Source organism: Camelus ferus, chromosome 5 (assembly GCF_009834535.1).
Source record: "Camelus ferus isolate YT-003-E chromosome 5, BCGSAC_Cfer_1.0, whole genome shotgun sequence".
NCBI classification, from domain to species: Eukaryota; Metazoa; Chordata; class Mammalia; order Artiodactyla; family Camelidae; genus Camelus; species Camelus ferus.
The window spans coordinates 17538283-17557656 of record NC_045700.1 but is presented as its reverse complement, the minus strand read 5'-3'; the positions used below and the strand labels follow the sequence as shown (position 1 = coordinate 17557656).

At 35.4% G+C, this 19374-nt stretch overlaps 1 protein-coding gene across 1 annotated transcript in view; it reads right to left on the bottom strand.

Annotated features, from left to right (window-relative positions):
• UBXN4 (UBX domain protein 4) overlaps positions 1-19374 on the bottom strand; it is a 31017-nt gene that overhangs the window by 4782 nt on the left and 6861 nt on the right. The window contains exons 3-10 of the mRNA XM_032479370.1: positions 13891-13919; positions 13257-13375; positions 12409-12586; positions 9039-9132; positions 7025-7079; positions 6161-6325; positions 5311-5438; positions 1328-1430 (exon numbers count right to left, since the gene is read on the bottom strand). Of these exons, the coding sequence (XP_032335261.1) occupies positions 1328-1430; positions 5311-5438; positions 6161-6325; positions 7025-7079; positions 9039-9132; positions 12409-12586; positions 13257-13375; positions 13891-13919 (871 nt within the window). The remainder of the gene's footprint in view (positions 1-1327; positions 1431-5310; positions 5439-6160; positions 6326-7024; positions 7080-9038; positions 9133-12408; positions 12587-13256; positions 13376-13890; positions 13920-19374) is intronic.

Here is a 19374-nt window from a genome sequence, read left to right as displayed (position 1 = left end):
TCTCAAAGAGTAATCAACCCTTACAATACTTATAATCTCCAACCCAGGAAATTTACAGGGCGCAAGCATCACAAGCACCTTTGCAATGTTAAGTCACCTATACTTGCAAGACCTTAGACAACTATTCATCTTTCCTAGAAGATTCCAAAGGAACAGTCTGACTTCTGCTTTTTGTTAATTTTTACTGTAGGTCATATATACACCTCACTGTTCTCTAACAAAAGGTCATAAAATTAGGTCACTGTACTGAGGTGAAGTTCCTGTAGGACTGCTGCAGTCAGAGATCTCTCTTTTTTCGCTCATGTGACTCCCTCTTCACTCACCTGCCAGCAGAAGCAGTAAGACTCAGGCCAGGACAGCCCATTTGGGGAGGCCCCAAGTGGGGCTCCAAGGCAAAAGAAGAATGAAAGAGACTATCTGGAGTTGGCTATACTATAAAGCTTGGTGAAAAGGGTTCTCAAAATAAGTTTTCATAAAAGGACATCTGATGCCTGGAATTCATTTTGAACAAGAAATCAATCAGAGAATAAAAATTAATTGGAAATTATTCGTATCTTACTACTTTAGATGTCAAATTTCACCCCCATTCAGATTTTTAAAAAGGCCACTTTCTGGAAGTAAATTCCTGGAGATATTGTTGCCAAATAAAGATTATTGATCTCCTACTACATATAAAATAGACAAACAACAAGTTCATACTGTATAGCACAGGGAACTATGTTCATTATCTTGTAGTAACTTATGGTGAAAAAGAATATGAAAATGAATATATGTATGTTCACATCTGACTGAAGCATTATGCTGTGCACCAGAAACTGACACAACATTGTAAACTGACCATACTGCAATTTAAAAAAAAATATATATATATATATACAAGAAAAAAAAAAGATTTTTGATCTTTAGGTTTGACCAACTGGCAGATGGTGGGAAAATGGCTAGTCCCATAGCATTCTAAGCAATTTGTAGAAAACACGGAGAGAGAGGACCAAGAAAATTTCACAAAAGACAACTCCCTTAGGTTAGACCTTTGGAAAATCACTTGCTTTTCATTCTTCCAGGTGAATGTACTAAGCAGTGGGAAGTTTCCAGAGTCTACTGTGCAATACCAGCAAATCCCGCCTTAAAGAACAAGCAGACACACTGTTCCCATAAGGCACTCATACATGGCGAAAGCTCCACAACATTCCAGGAGCGCCCTGTGCCTCCCTCCTGGGGGGAGGGCATGACTTATTCATACTCTTCATATTCTGCTTGGAAGTCTTCCCCTCCCATGTTCTAGTACCTCATTCATCAACCTTTACCACAACTCAAGACATAAATTTACCTGTGCAGCAAACTGCCTTGCTTCTTCTAAAGGAGCATCAGAAGGGAACTGATTTGTAAAGGAAGAACCATCAGGAAGACGAAACTGAATTCTTGCAACAGTGCTATGAAAAAAATGAAAAGAAAATTAAAGTTAACATCTTTACCTCCACATACTCTCCAACAATATCATTAAAACTTAAACAAAATCGAAGTGGAAATGTGTAATGAATATAGGTTTTTTTTGGAGGGGAGGGGAATTGGAGGAAGGTGGTCAAAAGGTACAAACTTCCAGTTATAAGGTAAATTATTATCAGGGATGTAAGGTACGACATGATGACTCCAGCTGACACTGCTGGATGGTATACAGGAAAGCTGTTGAGAGTAAATCCTAAAAGTTCTCGTCTCAAGGAAAGGAATTTTTTTTTTTTTTATTATATCTCCAGTTGGCCCTTGAACAACAGAGGTCTGAACTGCGCAGGCCTACTTATAGGTGGATCTTCTGCAATAAGTACTTATACAGAACCGCACTATCCACGGCTGATCAAATCCATGAATGGGGAACCACGGATCAGAAGGCAGACTGTAAAGTTATACATGGATTTCTGACTGCATGGCGGCGGAGTGTGGGAGACACCCCAACCCTAATCCCTGCACTGTTCAAGGGCCAACTTTATACGAGAAGATGGATATTACCTGAACTTGTTGTGGTGATTATTTCAAAATATATGTAAATCAAACCATCATGGTATATTCCTTAAACTTACACACTAATGTATGTCAAATATTTCTTCAATTAGGAAAAAAGGTTTTTTTACAGTCAAATCTTCTCATTTATTATTTTTAACAGCTTTATTGAGTTGTAATCCACATAAAACTCACTCTTTTAAAATGAACAGCTCAGTGGTTTTTAATATAGTCAGAGCTGTGTAACCATCACCATTATCTAATTCCAGAACATTCTCATCACCCCAGAAAGAAACTCCAAAGCCCTTAGCAGTTATTCCCCATTCCTCCCTCTCCCTGCCCTTAGCAACCACTCATCTACTTCCCATCTCTGTGGATTTGTCTGTTTCAGGCACTTCACATAACAGAATCATATGATGTGTGACTTTTTGGTAACTGGCTTCTTTCATGCGGCGCTGTTTTCCAGGTTCATCCGTGCTGTAGCATGTCAGTACTGCATTCTTTTTTAATTGCTGGATAATATTCCATCGTACAGAATATACTACATGATGTTTATTCATTCTTCAGCTGATGGAAATTTTGGTTACTAGCATATTTTGGCTATTATGAAAAATACTGCTATGAATGTTTATGTATAGGTTTTTGTGTGGACATAAGTTTTCAACTCTCTTGGATCTATACTTAAGAGTAAAACTGCACAGATTCTATGGTAACTCCATGCTTAGGATTTTGAGCAACTGCCAAGCTGTTTTTCCAAAGTGGCTGTACCATTTTACAATCCCATCAGCAATGTAGAAAAGTTCCAAATTCTCTATATCCTTGCCAAGACTTGCTGTCAATTTAAATTTAGGCATTCTAGAGGGTATGAAATAGTATCTCATTGTGGTTTTGATTTGATTTGATTTGATTTTTCTAATGACTAGTGATGTTGAGCATCTTTTCAAGTGCTTATTGACCATTTGTGGAACTTCTCTGGGGAAATGTCTATTTAAATCCTTTCCCCATATTTAAATTGGGTTGCTTTTTGTTGCTGAGTTCTAAGACTTCTTTTTACATTCCAGATACAAGTCCCTTATCAGATATACGGTTTGCAAATATTTTCTCCAATTTTGTGGGTTTTCTTTTTACTTTATTAATGATGTCCTTTGAAGCACAAAAGTTTTTACTTTTGATAAAGTCCAACTTATCTGTTGCTGTCTTTTGTTACTTATGCTTTTGGTGTCATGTCTAAGAATCCACTGCCTATTCCAAGATCACAAGATTTCCTCATTTTTCCCCCAAGAGATAATACTTCTAACTTTCACACTTAGGTAAATGATCCATTCTGGGCTAATTTTTTATGTAGTATGAGGTAGGGTAATGGTCCAAATTTATCCTTTCGTATGTGGATATCCACTTGTCTAAGACCATTCTCTCCCCACTGAATGGTCTTGGTACTGTTTTCAAAAATCAATTGATCATAAACACATAGGGTTATTTCTAGAGACTCGATTCCTATTACAGGCATACCTTGGAGATACCGTGGGTTTGGTTCCACATCACCACAATAAAGTACTTATTGCAAGGGGAGGATATAGCTCAGTGGTAGACAGCATGCTTAGCATGCACAAGGTCCTGGGTTCAATCTCCAGTACCTCCATTAAAAAAAGAAAATATAAATAAAAATAAACCTAATTGCCTCCCCCCCAAAAAAATTTTTTTAAGAAGTTATTATTGCAGTAACACAAGTCACATGAATCTCTTGGTTTCCTAATGCAGATAAAAGTTATGTTTATACTACACTATAGCTTGCACTAAGTGTGCAAAAGCACGTATCTAAAAAAATGTATGTAACTTAAATCTAAAAATATTTTTTTGTTAAAAATGCTAACCCTTATTTGATGATGCAAAATTTCAATTTGTAAAAACATTGCAATAAAGCATAGTGCAATAAATGAGGTATGCCTGTATGTACACCAATCCACACGTCCATCCTATGCCCAGACCATGCTGGCTTGGTTACTGCAGCTGCGCGGTTAACGTTTAAAATCGGAAAGTGTGAGCCCTCCAACTCTGTTTTCTCTCCAGACTGTTCTGACTATTCTGGGTCCCTGGCATCTCTATATAAGTTTTAGGATCAGATTCCTGCAAAAATTTTGGTTAAAAAAAAAAAAAAAACAGCTGGGATTTTGATAGGAATTGTGTTGAATCTTTAAATCAGTTTGGGGATTCCATCTTAACAGTATTAAGTCCTCTGATCTATGAAAACAGAGTATCTTTCCATGTATTTAGTTAGGTCTTCTTTAATTCAACAATAGTTTCTAGTTTTCAGTATACAAGTCTTATACATCTATTAAATATATTCTTAAGCAGTCTATTACTTTTGGAAAATAGTTTTTAAAAAGTAATTTTTCTGATTAAAAAGTTATGTTTGTTAATTTTCCAATATGGAAAATACAGAAAAGTACAGAAAAATAAATAAATATTAACCATAATCCAACTAGCAGTATGTACTGGAAATCTGAATGTTTGTCTTCGCAACATACTTTTATTTGACTGCCTTATCCCTCCAACGTGTCGTTCATCCTGGTATGATTATCAGTAGTATTCCCTGGCTCCTGCACCACAGGGGTGGGCAGGGCTACTACCCCAACCAGACGGCCTACACAGGCGGACACAGTAATTGGTATTGAGATGGCCACATAGCCCAAGCAGGGCCAATCAGAATTCTCCCCGAGAATGACAATGGGCTTTGAGGAGAAAGGATTAGTCTTTCCTCTCTAGGATCAACAGCTCAAGATCCCGAAAGCTGCCAGGAGGCCCTAGGCTCTCCTAACACCATCAAAAGAGTTTCTCTGGGAATGAAGCTAAAACAGAAACCAAGAGATTAAAGAGAGAGAAAAGGTCCTAATGCTATCTTTTAGATCCCTGGACCAAGTGATGCCTGACCAAGTCTATCATGTAGCTCCCAGCTGCAGAGCCAATGGTTTCCCTCTTTTGCTTAATCCTGCTTGACCTGAGATTCTGATAACTAAAGAATCCCAGTACACAATGACACTCACTATAATGAGATACTCACTACAGTCATTCTGATGTGTGTGCTTTTTGTCTTTTGAAAAGAGATTTCTTCAGCTTTCTTTTCAACATCATTTATTTAGTACTGTTATGTTGTACATTCACATTCAATGAAAAAACCACTGGCAGCTGCCAAACTAATCCATATGTTCTTCTTGGACCATTTATTGAGCTACAGAACACATCAGTGTTAAAAAGCAGCCCACAACTGCTATCCTCCTCAGCTGCCTCAGACACACAGACTTTTAGCAGGAAATAAAGTACCTTCTTTCTCTCGTGGAAGAGTCTCTCTTGATTTCCATTTCTGCCTGTTTGGTCAGCAAGGCAGCAGCTTTAGCAGCTTCTACCTCTTCCTTTGTCTTTGCAAAACGAGCAGCTCTCTCTGCACGGTCCTTTAAAACAGTTGTTAGACACTAAATATCCTTCACTGCCAGAAAGATCTAGTTACACATTTCCAAACATAAGGAACACAAATATGCATGAAATTCCTTAAGGCCACACATGAACTTCATCACTCTGAATCTGATATTTTTTAGTTTTATCAACCGTCAAGGATCAGAGTTGTTATTAAATAAACGAGGACTTGATTTTGGTCACCACTGTGTCTCTAAAGCCTGGAACAAGGTCTGACATATAGTAGAAATCAATATTTATTAAATAAACAAACAATATTAAGGTAGGGATGGCTTCCATATGTACTATAAGTGCTTAATTCTAAAAGCAATTGCTGCAAACCAGCCTAAGCTTCTATTTAATATGACTAAATCTTTTGAATGTCTCCAGAAAGAATGCTTATGCCTAGAGGAAATTGCTAAGTAGCAAATTCTTAGCTTCTTTTCTAGGGAATCTTTGAAAACTACCTTTTGACAACTGATTTAATTCCTAACATAACACTGAGAAAAATGACTTCAAAAAAATTCATCTCAACTTTAACTGTATTTTAATTCAACACACAATTTCTAGTAAAAGGAAACTGGGAATTAGTACTCCCTGAGTCACTAAAATCTACTATTTTGTTGTGCACTGTCTGGTAGTAAGCGAAAACCATTGTGCATGGAAAAACAGTTTCACAAATCTTCCAGAGTCAAGCACTGACAATACGCTTAATACTCACCAGCGCAATCTGCTGTTTTATACGCTCTCGAGCTGCCCTGTCTTCTGCCTTTTCTCTGTTTCTTTCCTCTAACATTCTTTTTGTTAGTTCCTCTTCTTGCTTTCTTTTATAATCCAACATTTCTTTTCCAGTTTTCCTTCTCTCAATTTCCTTCTTAATCTCTCTCTGAATGAAAGAGAAAGTAAGTTTTATGAGACAAAACCAAAATTTAATAATCCACTCTTAACATTATCCCGTATGCATGGAAAGATGGTTGTAGCGTACAGCTAAAGGAATGAAACAACTTCACAAAATGTAGGGGTCTAGTAGAATGTGGTAACAGCATGGGTTAATGGTCAAATGTCTATCAATTTATGTCTTTGCCAGTGGTTCTGTTAAGATTATGATGTAGTCAATGTCAATGTAATTTGAAAAAAAAAAAAATTCAGACAAGTCTTTGGTTTCTAAGAGGAATATGGTGCCCTCCAAGGACAACAAGGCAGTCATTTATTCGGGCTTGAGGACAGGATACCCTTCCTACATGCAGCAACACCAGAGGAAAAATCCAGCAACGTGTCTACAAATTTCTTTTTCATAATAAGGAACTAAAACTTTGATCTGCATCAAATCAATTTTAGTTCAAGTCCTTTTACTCAGTGTAAAAGGCTTACTGCCTTTTAATTTATTCCTAGCAACTTACAAAAAGAACACAAAAAAAGTATACACTGTGATCTTACTTACAGAAGACAGGTAATTCCCCTCACTGCACTGTAACACTGAACTGTATAACCAGGAAGCCATCCCACGTCTGCCAAACTGAACAGGGAATCAAACGCTCCCTTACTTAAGGGAGGAGGAGGACGAAGCCAGGCACATGAACTTTACCTGCTCTTCCTCTTTCCTTTTCTCTTCTCTCCTTTCTTCAAGTTTTTTGGTTAGTCTGCATTTTGAAAGTTTAAAAAATACATTAACTGATATATATCACATTAATGCAAAGTACATTTCGCAGATTTCTTCAGCTAAAACAACTGGGGAAATGTTGAAACAAACAAAAGCTCCTGAAGGAAAAGCATCACCTTCCCTACCCGGTCGCTGGCCCCTAGGGGAACCCACGAGGAGTCGGTGGGCGCCCTCAGCAGCCGGGCTCCAGCTCTAAGTGCTTCACCTCCTACTTACCACTAGTTCCCTTTCCTCTCCTGACTCATCAGATACTGATTTTAAAACACCCATCTACATTTTCAAATACATATATATCAATAAATGACTTACAAATGCTTTATCTCTTACATAGAGGTAAACAAGAATATGGCACAAAATTGTTAAAAATAAAAGCAAAAAGCTGAAGGCTAACATTTATAAAAATTAATAATACCAAAATTGATTCCAAACTGTGAGAAGTTCATCAATTAAAAACTAATGATTCTGAAAGCAAACAGTGGTAACGGCTGCACAATGTTGGGAACACATTAAAACCCACTGAATTGTAAACACTTTGAATTTTATGGTATGTGAATTACATCTTAATTTTGAAAAACTTATGCACTTTCTCTGAGAGGGATATGGGTCACACAAGTATATGCATTTGTTAAAATTCAGCTGAATAACTTGTGCCAGAAATCAAGAGAGTGCTCAGAGAATGATGGTTTAGAACCCAAAGAGATGATGCAGTTTAGGTGAGAAAAATGAATAGTGCACTAGAACACCACCAGACGAAAAATTCAGCAAAATGTCTATAAATTTCTTTTTCACAAAAAGGATGTCAATAGGACATAGTAAGACCCAGCATGAAGGGGATTCCATCAGGCAAATTTGGAGCAATTTGTGGACCAATGAATATAAAGCATAAGAAATATTAATTGTTAACACACCAGAGAAAAAAAAAAGGCATGAAACATCTTAGTGCTGAGGGGAGTTATAACTTGGTATGACCACTTTGGTTACACCAAGAAACCTGCCGTGTTTCTTCTCACTCCCCGCAAGTCTTGAAATCCTTTCCTGATCGTTCACTTTCACTCCCCCGCCAGGATCCCAGGGTGGTACAAGTAAGGGGCACGGTGGTGGGTTTGGTGTTGGCAAAACCGAAAGAAACAAAAGAGGATGAGCCCCTAGTGCTATTCTTCCAGCCCTACACCACTTCTGGCTGTGAGAGACCTACCCTGCTTTTGTACTGCCAGACTCCAGCCCTGGCCCAATTCCTATAAAGAACAATCAGAATCCAGATTTGCTGAAATGAAGCTCATTTTTACCGAACCATGAGCCAAGCCAAATACCCAACATTAGCAATCACTTTGAACCTTGTTTCCCCATAACATCTATGCAGACAAGAAGATGTCAAGTCTAAGTAATTTTTCTTAACTTCCACGTAACACTGAGTGATTTTTAAGATTTTAAAATATTTCTGCTTATCCATTTACCATTAAGTCATGCATCTTTTAAGAATCATAGTATAAGACTATGATTTGGTAACTATCATTAAAAATAAAAACTAGAAACCACAAAAAGGAAGAAATTTGATTATAAGACCAACTAACAACACACAAAATTTAATAGACACCCACTTATGCGGAACCTAGGCTCAGCACAGTCATAAAATTAGCTCAAGTTTTTGCCCATCTGGGACTTATCCTATGGCATACAGAGATAAAAGCAGAAATGACAGATGGAAAATATATGTACCAAAATATCAATGATATTAAAATTATTGGACCTAGAGCTGGCGACGACTTCATAGATACAGAAGAAATTTTTATTTCTAGAATATAACTTTTATGGATACAAATAAGTTGGTCAGGTAATAAAAAATTTCATTGGTGTAATTTTAGCTCTTATTCAAATTAGTGAAATAACTGAAAACTACTGTCTTTCTAACAAAATACTATTTGTAAAAATAAGAGCAAACCTTTCAACTCTGACGGTGAGGTCCTCTATAGGTCTCTGATTTGAACATCCACTAGGTGCCTGAGACAGAGTGGTATGGCCTGAACTTTCTCCTCCTTAATTATTAAATAAAAAGAAATAAAAAGAATATTACATTTAGTGCCAATTTTTTAAAAGGTATAAATCTTTGGGGTTACAATGTTTGTTAGTAATCTTGTTTCTTAAGCATTATATATTTTCCCTAAGAATGGAAAAGGAGATAAGAAATGAGCTATTACTAATTCTTAAGTTTGGATCTAGACATAAGAATACATAAGTGGGAAGTAAAGCAGTCACCCAGGTGAAAGCCACTGAGGTGAAACATGAAGAAATATCCACCTGGCAGGAGGCGATACAACAGAAGCAGAGTAAGCATGTCTGGCCAGGGTGAGCTCCACTCTGCAGCAGCATGGTCCAGCATCCAACAGGACAGCCACTAGTTACATGTGGCTACTGAGCACTTGCAATAAGGCTAGTGCAGGTGAGAAACTAAACTTTTAATTGTATTTAATTTTAATTTAAAAGGCCACATATGGCAGTGGTTACAGTACTCAACAGTGAGGCTCTAGAGGCCAAGTCTGACCCCAGGTATGATCCCAGACTTAACCACGGCCTGAGGGATCTGCTTCTGCAGCTCACAGCGATTTCTGAGAGAGGCTTCTTATACCTACACCAGTATTCTTTTAAGAATTTCTTGAAGGACAGAACCTCATCCCAGCCTGCTGGAGAGGGAGGCTACGGTCTGGTACTTCCTTTTAGAACCTCTGCCATTTCCTTCCTTAACTCACCATCAACTTAACTCTTCTTTACATTTTTGATCTTTGAAAGAGCAAGGATTACAGAGCAACAGAGCCTGGGTTAAGTCTTGCTCTGCCAGTTCAATAAGTTACTTAACTTACTGCACCTCATCTGTAAAACAGGGACAGAGACCTCACAGAGTTGTTATGAGAAATATGAGTTAAACAGAGTACAAAGCTAAGACTTCTACAAAGACTAGCACACAGGAACTGCTGCAGTTACTACAGAAGTAGTAGAAATATTAGAATTATTAAGCAGGGCCAGTGGTACACATCTCTTCCTACCTCTGCATTCAGTGCACCATCTAGGTAGCTTGAAATCAGCCATAGCAGGAATATTTACACAAATATTTATTTGCAGCAAACACTATAAATAAGGGCTTCCCCCCACTCAAAAAAAAAAAAAAAAAAAAAACCCAAAAACCCTTTTGTTAAATATTTGCCAGCACACCACTAAATGCAACCCTTAGATAAGAGGTGGCATAACCTCTTATCCAGAGGATACTCTCTGGCAGCCAGTGTGTGTTCAGTGGGAAATTAATCACTTTTCTTTAGTAAATAAAATGAATGCCAAAGATATTTATATCTTGATATCAGCAAAAAATATAATAAAACTTTTGAAGGTAACTTGTGAACCAGTGAAAAAAAGTGCTGTGTATGACAATTCAGTTAGATGGATCCTAAACAAAGAAAAATGGATGGCAATAAGCTAAAACTACTGATAAAAATCCAAACATAATGACGATTGACTAGGGGAAGTTCTGTCTTTAGGTTTAAAAAGATAACTGAATTATCAGGCATAACGTATCTCCTGATGAAAATTAACAGCATCACCTATACAATGATCTTTCCAAGAAAGAATAAGAATGAACCAGAATAAAACAAGTAAAACAAGCCTGTAGTTTTACTACCAATTTAGAGGAATATTTACAAGTTACCATGAGGATGCACCAAATCAAGACTGTGGGAAACTACAGAAAAAAACCACTGGTGACAATTGAGAATCTATGAAAATAAAAGACTCATCAACAAGTAACAATGTATTTGACTACAACTAAAACAAACTGAAAAATTTAGTGTAATGTAAATATTGCCCAGATAATTAATGATAAAAAGGGATTACTATTAACTTTCTAGGTTTCATAAAGGATAATGGTATTGTGGGGTTTTTTTAAACTGTATTTTTTAGATTCCAACATTTTAAAAGATGTTAATGATACAATGTCTAAGTTTGTTCTAAATTGTAAGTGGCAAGGAGATGAGGAAAAGGGGGCGTAGATGAAACAATACCGGCCATGAGTTAAAAATAGTTGGGAGGAGGAGGAGGGTATAGCTCAAATGGGCACATGCCCAGCATGCATGAGGTCCTGGGTTCAATCCCCAGTACCTCCATTACAAACAGAAAACAAAAAAACAAACCTAATAATAAATAAATAGTCCTAATGAACTCCCCCTCTCCAAATTTTACAAAATTAAAAAAAAAAAACAAAAAAGAATGAATTAAAAAAAACAGAAGATAGGCAACGGGTTCATGGGACTTATTATACTATCTTCTATACCTCTGTGTATGTTTGAAATTTTCCATAATGAAGCTAAAAAAAGCTACGAAGAACTCAGAATAGAAATGCTACTCACCTCAGATAAGACAGTCTGTTTGAGTTTAACCAAGTTAATTGCCTACTAAAACAAAAACATCAATACTCTTTGTGGGAATATAACAGAATCCAGAGTGTTACGTGTAACTCTGTAAGTAGCACTAAGCCACTAAAGTTAATAGGAAAGTATAGAACGTCAAATTTCAGTTCAATACAAGGAAGAACTTTTCTAAAAACTAGGGCTTAGACAAAAGAATAGGATTCCTAGCAAGGTAATGAGCTTCTTGTCAATAAATGTTTTCAAATAGAGGCTTGATGATTATCTACCCAGGATGCTGGAGCATACTAATAATCTAACTTCTTGAGACTCATCGAAACCTACACTGCGTAATACAAAGCTATTATTACACAAAACAGCTCTGCATGACCAGGGACTGCACATGATCCCTAATATACAATATAAAATTTCTCTTCTGCCTTTTCTATCAACCCCTCTGCAGTCACACCTCCTATTGCTACAAGCTCTATTTTACAATTATCTTTTATTTCTAATTTTAAAAATGCAAATACAATTCTCTTAAATGTGTATAGTATTTTTTAAGTTATAAAAACAATTCCAAATACATTAGTTCATTTGGCCCTTTCAAACTCCTCTGGCTGAGAAGAGATTTATAAAACTGATGAGTGCCATAATGATAGTTCCTGAAGCACAGCACAGCAGCAAAAATTACTACTATCAGCTGTTCTAGATCATTGCCTATTTGGGTCTGAAGGACACAGTCAATGATTTTATCCTTTTCTGCCACTAAATGACAAACATATATATTTAAAACAGGCCTTACAGTTTAAGTTAAATGAATGTGAAGGGGGAAAACACATTATTTTTAAGGGTATTAATCCATGGTCTTTAAAATGAAGTGGAGGAGTGTTTACTGTACCCAAAAGGGTACATACAACTTACCTGTTGCAGAATCTGACTTTGTATCAAGAGAAGTGGGTGGTGTCTCACAAAGCTCTCCATTTTGGGACTGACAGTTTTCAGAAGTGTTGTTATGTTCAAACGAGGTGGATGGAGTAGAGACTGAACTTTCTGACTGGCTGCCATTTGCCACTGGTGTTTCACATTTTAATGAGTGCATCTAGGGATAAAAAACACTGGAATTTAGTTACAGATAAGAATCTAAATTTACCATGGCAAATGAGACCAAAATATGAGTAAGTCAATTTGTGCTCCACAGAAGGGAGGAGTACTAAACTTTCCAAGTACATCAATCTAAAATGTATAAGCCTAAATATGACAAAATCACATTATGAAATTCAACTGCAAGGTGACAAGAGCATAAAGATTTTTAGAGCACATTGTTGATTTTCCTTGAAATTAGAATTTAAGAAAAAGTTACAAGGTATATTAGCCATTTGCCCAAAGTGGATCCAAGTGAAAAACTTTAAGGTCCTTAAAGTGAAAAACTTTTAAAGTCCTTAAAACACATCAAGCAATATACTGTTAGGGACCTTAATGTGATAGCAACCCTCTTGTAACAAAGTAACAGTGATGTGCATTATGTGGTTGGGTGAGGGAGGAAAAGGGAAGAGAGAGTAAGAAGTCACTTACGTGTTAGGTACAAGTACCTCTAACTTCATAATGCTATTTTCAAAACCAGTCCAGAAAGACAGTATTTACTACCTTTTAAATTCAATAGTATAGCTAATTCCTGAACATTCAGAGTGGCTCCAAAAACATTCCAACATCAAGTTCCTGATGTATCATTTTCCAATGTTTATAAAAAGAAAAATTCTGTTCCTTCTCACCTGCCGAACCTTGTGGATTCTGGTAACAAGTTCATCTGCCGAAACACTTCCTGCTATTACTTCCAAGGGAATTCCACTGTCTCCAATAAAGAAACTGGATGGAACACACACTACAGGATCTGCACAGTTTAATTAAGTCTAACAATTCATGAGAAACATGGGAATAATTTTATAGAATACTATTGAAAACAAAGCAAAATAAATCATCTTTGTGAATTTCACATTATCAGCTAACATGTTCACAAAATAATTTCAACTACCACATAATTATGCCTATAGAGCAAGTAATATGTGAATTATGATTTATTTGTATTGCATACATAAGCAGAAAACACCCACTACACTCTCATCCATCGTAACATTCACATCTATCTTACCTCTTGACAGCTACTTCTAACGTTCCAACCAAACTGCTCCAAACTGCTTTCCAGCTAGTCACAATAAAAATACTCCCTATGATCCCATTTGCTACAATGTACTACCGCAAAGGACACTTAATAATATAGTTTCTATAAACAAGAATGCAGGAGTTACTAAATAAAAATGAATAATTTCTAACTGTCAGAATTAAACAAAAGAAAGGTATATCCTCAAGCAAAATATATATAAAACCAATTCTTCATGAAAAGGATACAGATTTGTGAAAACTGTAGGCAGGCTTCACTGTAAGACAAAATAAAACAGAAAACCACTAAACGAGTGCAAGTGTTTCCCAAATACTGAGTTCTTTTTATAAAAATTTACTGTATCAATTATAAGTATTTTTCTGAAACTACTTTCATAGCCGTTAAATGAAAGGAAAAAAATGTAATCTGTTTCACAGGCTTTTTTGGTTTGTTTTATAATTTTCAGACTAAAGACAGATTAAAAAGCCACTTGCTCTCGCAAGCCACAAACTGGTGGCTGGATCTGGTGCCTAAAAATCAAGTTAGTATCTGCTACGTTGCTTCCTCAGCAGCAAGTATATCTGAATACAGCATCTATAGTATCCTTAACTTGTACCAGTAAGATAGTAATACCTGTGACTCACCTGTGCAAGTGATAATATAATACTTTGTAATAACAAACGATTCAAAACAATCTAAATATCCACCAATAAAAACTGATTAATTATGCAATCAAAAAAGGAAAAGGGTATTAAAAAAAAAGTGTGTCAAACTGCTAAGATTTTTGCAAAAAGGGGGAGGAAAACAAATATAAATATATTTTCTTGATTTGGTTGCCTCTGGAGAAGAGCACTGTGTGGTTAGGGACAGGGATGGGAGAGAGACTTTACACTCTAATATGAATAAGAGATACTGATCAACGTAGATGAGTAGTTTCAAGAATCAAATTAATGCTTCCAAAAACTAGAAATCTGTTTCCTTTTTTCCTGACTATAAAGCATGATTATCATAAAAACATCTGAAAATATAATAAGAAAGTACAAAGAAAAAAATTACCAAGAATCCTACCTTCTCAGAAATAGCCACTGTAAACTTTTGATGCATTTCCTACCAATCTATTTTCAATGCAGGCGATCTCCATAAATAAATATAAACTAACATGTTCCTAGAACATTAGGTAGTTTCATTATTATTATATAATAAATAAAATTTACTTCTTATAATTTAAAAGACACATTAGATTCTATTAGTAGGCAGTCCATAATGAAACAAACATTAACCATCCTTATACGCAGGTATCCCTGCATCCACTAATAGAAATATGTTTTTTAAAATGCTAGATAGAGGGGAGGGTATAGCTCAATGGCACAGTACATGCTTAGCATGCACGAGGTCCTGGGTTTAATCCCCAGTACCTCTGTTAAGTAAATAAATTTAATTACCTCCCCTCTAAAAAAAAAAAAAAAAAAAAAAAAAGTAATTTTTAAATTAAAAAAAAGACACCCCCATCCAAAGCTAGATAAATCAGTCTGTATATAATCTCAATAGCTCTGAATTCTCATTTCTTCCACATTCCCAATAAACCCTACATTCCTCCTGCCATTACTGACTCTAAAAGGTGCTTCTGGAAGATGATGGATAACATAAATGATACAATATACATTAAAGTGACAGACTTGTATTTAAAAAATGATTACAGCTCAATAAATATATAGTTCAGTAACTGTTGTGAGGCAGATTGTACTATTATTCGTGATGTTTTTGTTGACAGAAAAATTTTAAATAAAAGTTTACAAACTGATAGATAAATTTTTGAATATTTAAACCTTGACAGTAATTTTCAAACATTATTCATTTTGATATTATTAATATCAAAAGGAGAGAGCTACCACTTTAAAATTGCTAATGAATTCATGTTTCCAGGTATTTATCATTGATGGCTGCTGCTAACATCATAGAGAGACAACAGAGCATTATGCACCTGCTAATGGAAGAATGGAAGGACATACCACCATCTACGAAGGAGTTTTGAAAGGAAAAAGCCCTAAGCTGAATCCAACTGTCAATTAACAGAAAACAGAGGATGGAGAAATTAATGAAATGACACAAACAGGGCTACAGTAAACAAAATCCACACTGTATGAAACTACGTAACAAATGACCTGGTTTCTCAAAAAATAAACTGCAAAGAAAATGAGAGATACAGAGGGGAAACCTACAGACTACAGACGTGATAGAAATCAGCACATTACCATGTAATTCCAAGAATGAAATTAATGCTTTCAAGAATTAGAAATTTGTTTCATTTTTTTCTGAATATAAAGCATGATTATCATAAAAACATCTGAAAATATAATAGAAAAATATAAAGCAAAAAGTTACCAAGAATCCTACCTTCTGTGTGGAACTTGATGGATCCTGAACCAAAAAAACTGTAATAAATTAGATTAATAATAAAACTATGATGGAACAATTGAAAATCTGAACATTGGGTGGATATTTGATATTAAGAAATTGTTGATTTGTTTTTGAAGTATTACTGTTATGTTAAAAAATTAAGAATCCTTATCTTTCAAAGATATACTAAAATATTTATAGATGAAGTGATATGATGACTGAGATGTGTTTCAGAATTATATGGGATGAGTGGAAATGGGTGGTGGAATACATGAAACAAGACTGACCATGAAAACCACATGATCATGTCAATAAATGCAGAAAGCATTTGATAAAATTCAACATCCATTCAAGATAAAAGCTCTTATGATAGTGGGTATACAGGGAACTTATCTCAACATAATAAAAGCTATTTATGACAAACCCACAGTTAACATAATACTCAATGGTGAAAAGCTGAAAGCCTTCCACTAAAATATGAAACAGGACAAGGATACTCACTATCACCACTTCTATTCAACATGGTATAGGAAGTCTGAGCCATAGCAATTAGACAAGAAAAAGAAATAAAAGGTATCCAAATTGGAAGGGAAGAGGTAAAACTGTCATTATATGCAGATGACATGATACTATAGATAGAAAATCCTAAAGACTTCACACAAAAATTACTAGAACTGATAAATTCAGCAAGGTAGCAGAATATAAGATTAGCATACAGAAGTCTGTCACATTTCTTTACACTAACAATGAAATATCAAAAAAGTAAAACAAAAACAAAAACAAAAATAAAAAAACCCAACCTTTTAAAATCACATCCAAAAAAATAAAATACTTAGGAATAAATTTGACCAAGGAGGTGAAAGACTTAAATGCTGAGAACTATAAAATATTGATAAAGGAAATTGAAGATGATACAAAGAAATGGAAAGATACCCCATACTTTTGGTTTGAAAGAATTAACGTTGTTAAAATGACCATACTACCTAAATCAATCTACAGATTTAATGCAATCCCTATCAAATAAAACCAGGACATTTTTCACAGAACTAGAATAAATAATCCTAAAATTTATATGTAATCACAAAAGACCAAGAAATGCCAAAGCAATGCTGAGGAAAATGAATAAAGATGAAGGTATAACCCTCCCAGACTTCAGACAATACTACAAAGCTACAATAATCAAAATACTGTGGAACTGGCTCAAAAACAGACATGTGGATCAATGGAATAGAACAGAGAACCCAGAAATAAACTCACACACTTAAGGTCAATTAATCTTCAATAAAGAAGGCAAGAACATACAATAGAGAAGAGAGTCTCTTCAGCAAGTGGTGTTGGGAAAGCTGGACAGCTATATGTAAATCAATGAAGTTACAACACTCCCTCACACCATACACAGAAATAAACTCAAAATGACTTAAAGACTTAAACATAAGACATGACACCATAAAACCCTTTGAAGAGAACACAGGCAAAAACATTCTCTAACATAAATCTTAGCAATGTTCTCCTAGGTAGTCTACCAAGGCAAAAAAATGAAAGCAAAAATAAACAAATGGGAGTTAATCAAACTTACAAGCTTTTGCACAGCAAAGGAAACCATAAGCAAAACGAAAAGATAACCTACAAACTGGGAGAAATATTTGCAAATGGTATGACCAACAAGGGATTAATTTCCAAAATATACAAACAGTTCACACAACTCAATAACAAAAAACCCTCAAACAATCCAATGAAAAAATGGGGGGAGGGCATGGGAATATAGCTCAAATGGTAGAGCATATGCTTTGTACTCACGAGGTCTTGGGTTCAATCTCAAGTGCCTCCATTAAGGGGGGTGGGGGGAGAAGACTAAAAAAGATATTTCCTCAAAGACATACAGATGGCTAACAGGCACATGAAAAAATGCTAAATATCACTAATTATCAGAGAAATGCAAATCAATACTACAATGAGGTATCACCTTACACCAGTCAGAATGGCTATCACTAAAAAGTCTACAACTAACAAATGCTAGAAGGGATGTGGAAAAAAAGGAACCCTCCTACACTGTTGGAATGTAAACTGGCAAAGCCACTATGGAAAACAGTATGGAGGAGCCTTACAAAACTAAAAACAGAGTTGCCAGATGATCCAGCAATCCCACTTCTGGGCACGTATCTGGAGGAAACTCTAATTTGAAAAGATACATGCAGCCCAATGTTCACAGCAGCACTATTTACAATAGCCAAGACATGGAAGCAACCTAAATGTCCATCAACAGATGATTGGATAAAAAAGATGTGCTCTGTACACGTATGCACACACGTATGCATGCGCACATACACACACACACAATGGCATACTACTCAGTCATAAAAACAAACTGAAATAATTCTACTTGCAGCAATATGGATGAACCTAGAGATTATTATATTAAATGAAGTAAGTCAGACAGAGAAAGACAAATACCAAATAAAATCACTTATATGTAGAATAAAAAAAAAAAACGATGCAAATGAACTTATTTACAAAACAGAAAGAGACTCACAGACAGAAAACAAACTTATGGTTACCAAGTAGGAGGTAAATTGGGAGTTTGGGATTAGTAGATACAAATTACTATATACAGAATAGAAAAACAACAAGGTCCTACTGTATAGCACAGGGAACTATTTTCAATAACTGGTAATAACCTATAATGAAAAAGAATATATATATGTATAATTGAATCATTATGCTGTACACCAGAAACAAAACATCATAAATCAACTATACTTCAGTTAAAAAAAAAAAAAAGATGTGGTATATACATATAGACAATAGAATACTACCCAGCCATAAAAAAGAATGAAATAATGCCATTTACAGCAACATGGATGGACCTAGAGATTATCACACTAAGTAAATAAGAAAGAGAAGGACAAATAGCACATGGTATCACTTATACGTGGTATCTAAAATATGATACAAATGAACTTATTTACAAAACAGAAATAGACTCACAGACATACAAAACAAATTTACGGTTACCAAAGGGAGAAGGGGGTAGAGGAAGGATAAATTAGGAGTTTGGGATTAGCAGATACAAACTACAGATAACAACAGAAAAACAACATGTAACAGATAAACAACAAGGTCCTACTGTCAAATGTACAGCACAGGACTATATTCAACATCCTGTAATAAACCATAAAAAAAAAAAAAAGACTGAACATGAGCTGACAATTGTCAAAGTAACTGACAAGTACTGGGGGTTCATTACATTATTCAAGCACTTTTGTGTATGTCTGAAATTTTCTATCATAAAAAAAAATTTTTTTAACAGGTGGAAGAGAGATGGATTAACAAAACAG